Source organism: Vicia villosa, linkage group LG5 (assembly GCF_029867415.1).
Source record: "Vicia villosa cultivar HV-30 ecotype Madison, WI linkage group LG5, Vvil1.0, whole genome shotgun sequence".
Classification (NCBI taxonomy): Eukaryota; Viridiplantae; Streptophyta; class Magnoliopsida; order Fabales; family Fabaceae; genus Vicia; species Vicia villosa.
In genome coordinates this window covers 3,385,586-3,389,685 of record NC_081184.1, presented here as the reverse complement: position 1 = coordinate 3,389,685, position 4,100 = coordinate 3,385,586, and the positions used below count along the sequence as shown (strand labels likewise).

General features: G+C 27.0%; 1 protein-coding gene across 1 annotated transcript; it reads right to left on the bottom strand.

Moving 5' to 3' along the window:
- Positions 1 to 2,116: 2,116 nt before the first annotated feature.
- On the bottom strand, positions 2,117 to 3,900 carry LOC131606143 (ethylene-responsive transcription factor WIN1-like). The gene is made up of 2 exons (XM_058878420.1): positions 3,795 to 3,900; positions 2,117 to 3,183 (listed from the first exon to the last, which is right to left on the bottom strand). Exons 1-2 carry the CDS (start codon positions 3,872 to 3,874, stop codon positions 2,589 to 2,591), a joined length of 675 nt encoding a protein of 224 aa, XP_058734403.1. The 5' UTR covers positions 3,875 to 3,900; the 3' UTR covers positions 2,117 to 2,588.
- Positions 3,901 to 4,100: the final 200 nt, after the last annotated feature.

Genomic DNA, 4,100 nt, shown 5'->3' with positions numbered 1-4,100 from the left:
AGAATGGAGGATTAAAAAGTTTAATAAGGAACTTATTTTATAATGTAGTGGAAATTATTTTATTGCTTTGTATGAATTAAATATAACTTGTAAGTTGTTTCAAAACTATAGCGTAATATATGAAATGTATTATTTATAAAAATAATAGCAGAAAATATATCGAAAAGTATGATAGTGAAAAATACAAAATGAATATAATGTTTGAAATAAAAAAGCATTCTAAATCGATTAACCAAACCAAATTGAACAAAACCGGTTAGTTCGCTTCGGTTACATTTTTAAAAAACACTAAAAACTAAATCAAACTAAACAGATGAAGATATCATTGGTTTAAGATTTTTTGAACCAAAAATTGGTCCAAACTGAATTGATTAGTCCCCTAAAAAGAAAAACTAAGATATGAGTAGAGCTGTCAAAACGAGCTATCCGACCCGTGACGGGCTCGGGCCTTTAGCAGATTGAGCTAAAAAGTCCAGAATTTAAACGAGCTATAATTTATTTGTTCAAGCCCGACCCTTTACGGACTACGATTATTCGGGCCGGCTCGTATTATATTTAATATTTATTTTTTAATTAAAAAATATATTTTTTAATTAAATTTGTAAATTTATACTTAAGTAACTTATAAAAATAAAATAATGAAATAGATAATTTAGTAGTGCTAAAGTGTCAAAACTAACCAACCGATGGAAAGTGAGCTATTGTAACACTCAAGTCAAATATAATAGGGAAAGCTGAAATCCTTCCCCTTTAATTGCGATATATTTTATTAATTAAAATAATTTTTGTTTTAGTAGAAAAAAGTGGGAACTGTTTGTGAAGAAAATGCAGAAAAAATAAAAATAAAAGAAGAAAAAATTTAAGTTTATTTTTTACTTATTAAATTAAAAATTAAGACAATAGATACAGAATCTATGAACACTACTTAAACAATAAAAAATAATGAGCGTCATCAAGTATATATTAGAGTCAACTCAATTAATAAAAAAATTGTTTTTAAATATAATTTTAAAAAATAATTTGTGTTAGATTTATTATCACTAAATAGACCCTAATATAATCGATGTTAAAATTTTTTATACAAAAAAGCAATTTTCTTGCAATGTAACCCAATCTCTAGAAATTCTTAGAGTGACCTATTAAAGTTAGGGTGAGTTAATTTAACTATTTAGACAATAATTACGAATATGGGTTAACAAAAGCATGTTAAATAACTAAAATGACACTAAAAATTTTAAAGATCAATTTAATTTAGAGGTTATCAAAATCAAATCGGTCCAATATAAAATCACAAATCGAACTAAATCAAATTAAAACCGCAAAAATCACATTTGATTTAGATCAGTTCGGATCATTTTTTAACAAAATTGTTTGGTTTGATTCTGTTTGTGGTTTATGTTTTGCCAACCGAATCAAACCAAACTAAATTATGTCGCAAAATCTAACAAACCATTATATAAATTTTTTATTCTTTTGAGAAACCAACAAGCATTATGTGTATATTTTATCGTATTCTTTGTATAATATTTATATTAATTTATATATCAATAAAAAATAAAAATATTATTTAATTATAAGTAATGTTAATTTTATTTGAAATTGAATCACTGTATATTTATTTTTGTTTTAATTTTTAATTCCTTAACATTGATAAGGGTAAGATTAAAAAAAATTTCACATCCTTTTATATCTGAAATATAATACTCATTAGACATAAAATAAAATGTTATGTATATTATAATTTCATAATGCTTATATTACTTAATAGATATATGATAAAATTATAAGACAAAAATTTATATTTAAGTATTAAATTATAAATTTATTTTATGATAATGTCTGAATGATTAAGCATAAAATTACGACTCAATAAAAATTTAATAAAAACCAAATCAATTAGACCGTATTAGTTTGATTTGATTCAATTTTATTTCTAAATATCAACCGAATCAAATCAAATCATATAATTTTTTCCTCTTGCGATTCGGATAAGGATAATTTTTAACGTAAAAACTATCTAAATCGCACTGCAAACACCCTTAATTTATTCATAGAAAACAAGTTAAAGAACAGAAGTAGTTAAGCCAAAATGAAACTTGCACCACAACAACCTCTATGTAGTTTTTTACTTGCACTATTACATAGTATACATTGAAGAAACATTCGAAAGAGGCAGAGGCACATGACTATTCTCATTCAAAAGGGAAATCAATGCAACACTGCCCTTTATCCTATTTTGAACAAACAAACAAATCAAACTAATTGAAAAGGACTAATTGATATAGACTTTTACATGGGCCACTCCAAAAACTTCATGAATGAACCCCACTTGGAAATAAATATGTATGAATGAAGACTCAAATCCATCTACCTCATCTAAAGAAATTTAAATTCCAAATTTCGTCCTCGAAAATCTCAAACGTCAGTCAAATTAATCGTTTTTAAAATAATGACATTTTAATATCCATCAGAAATTATTTTGACCGACTTTTAAAATTTTTAAGAACTAAATCAACAGTATCTTTTATTTGTCGTTAACAAATATGAAACTATACTCAATAAATAAACAAATAAATAAACACATTCATTCAATGATTTAGAAGTTCTTCAATCATTTGAAGTGCAATTCTTTGTTCTTCATCCAATCCATTGTTATCATCATTTCTTTCTTCTTCTTCATCTTCTTCCTCCTCTTCAGGTTTCACGACATTCTCAGAATTATCATTAACAATAGGAGGCAATATATCCGAATTAGAATTTGGTACTATTTCTCCTTCCTCTTGTTCTTTCTTCTTCCTTTCCAATTCAACCATCATGATCCAACTCGAGTCCGAACGAGGGCCGGCTCGTTTTTGCCATACTCCAAAGTGTGAATTCTCAGTGTCAAGCCTTAGACAAGTAAGTGAAGGTGAAGGTGATTTACAACATTTTCTAAGCTTTGCACTTAGAATTGCAGAGAGTGATGTATTAGTAGTAGTAGTGGAATTTGAAGAAGAAGAAGAAGATGCAAATAATTTTTGGTTATTATTATTATTATTATTATTGTCATTTGGTATTGGATTGTTATCAGAAACTGGAAAATTTGTTTTTGCATTTCTTCCACTCATTAAAATGGCTGCTTCATCATATGCTCTTGCTGCTTCTTCAGCTGTTTCAAATGTTCCTAGCCATACTCTCCTTTTCCTTTATCAATCAAAAAAATTGCAAAATTTCACTTTCATTAATTCAATTCACATTCTTCATGTGGCCTAATTAATAAACATTAATTCTTTAAGGTTTCATTAATAAATTCAATGCATAGTTTTATTTGGCCTAACAAAGCAATAATTCCCTAAGATCTCATTAATTCAATGCACATTTTCATTTGGCCTAATAAACAATATGAGTAATAAACAATATTGCACAAAGATTTCATTAATTCAATAAATATTTTCACTTAATAAGCAATAATTTCATAAAGATTTCTCTCTTTGATTCAATGCACATAGACCACAATTCACAAGCAATATTTCAAGATCAATGAAATAAAAAAAGAGTGCATAAATGTAGATTTATATATGGAGACAAGTAATGCAAAATCAATAAATTTTGATTCTCTAATGTCAAAGAAAAATGCACTTATATGGTCGATTAATTCAGATAGTTGAATCCATTTTTTAGTATTTAAAAAAAATTCAACGCAATAAATTAATAGTCTACGTAATTTCATGTTAATTGACATTGTATAATCAAAACCCAAAAAAAAAAGAAGATAAATCGAATATTTGTAAAAGATGAGTTTAAAGAAAATTTACAATAAAGGGTGACGAATCTCCGAAACCCAAGAGCCCCAATGGCGTTGCCGAACACCTCTAAATTTTTTCGATTTCACCATGTTACATTGAGGGAGAGAGAGAGAGAGATAGTAAGAGAGAGTGAAGAAAGTGTTGCAAAAGAAAGTGGAAATGATGCCAATATATATAGCATGGAGTGATGATAGTGAAGAGATTTAAGGCTAGTTCTAAAGAAAGGTATACACGTGATTTTTGGTTTGGTAGGATTTTCACACAACTGTATACAAGGGTAAACTACTAGGACTGGTATTTTGTTACTCTTTATCT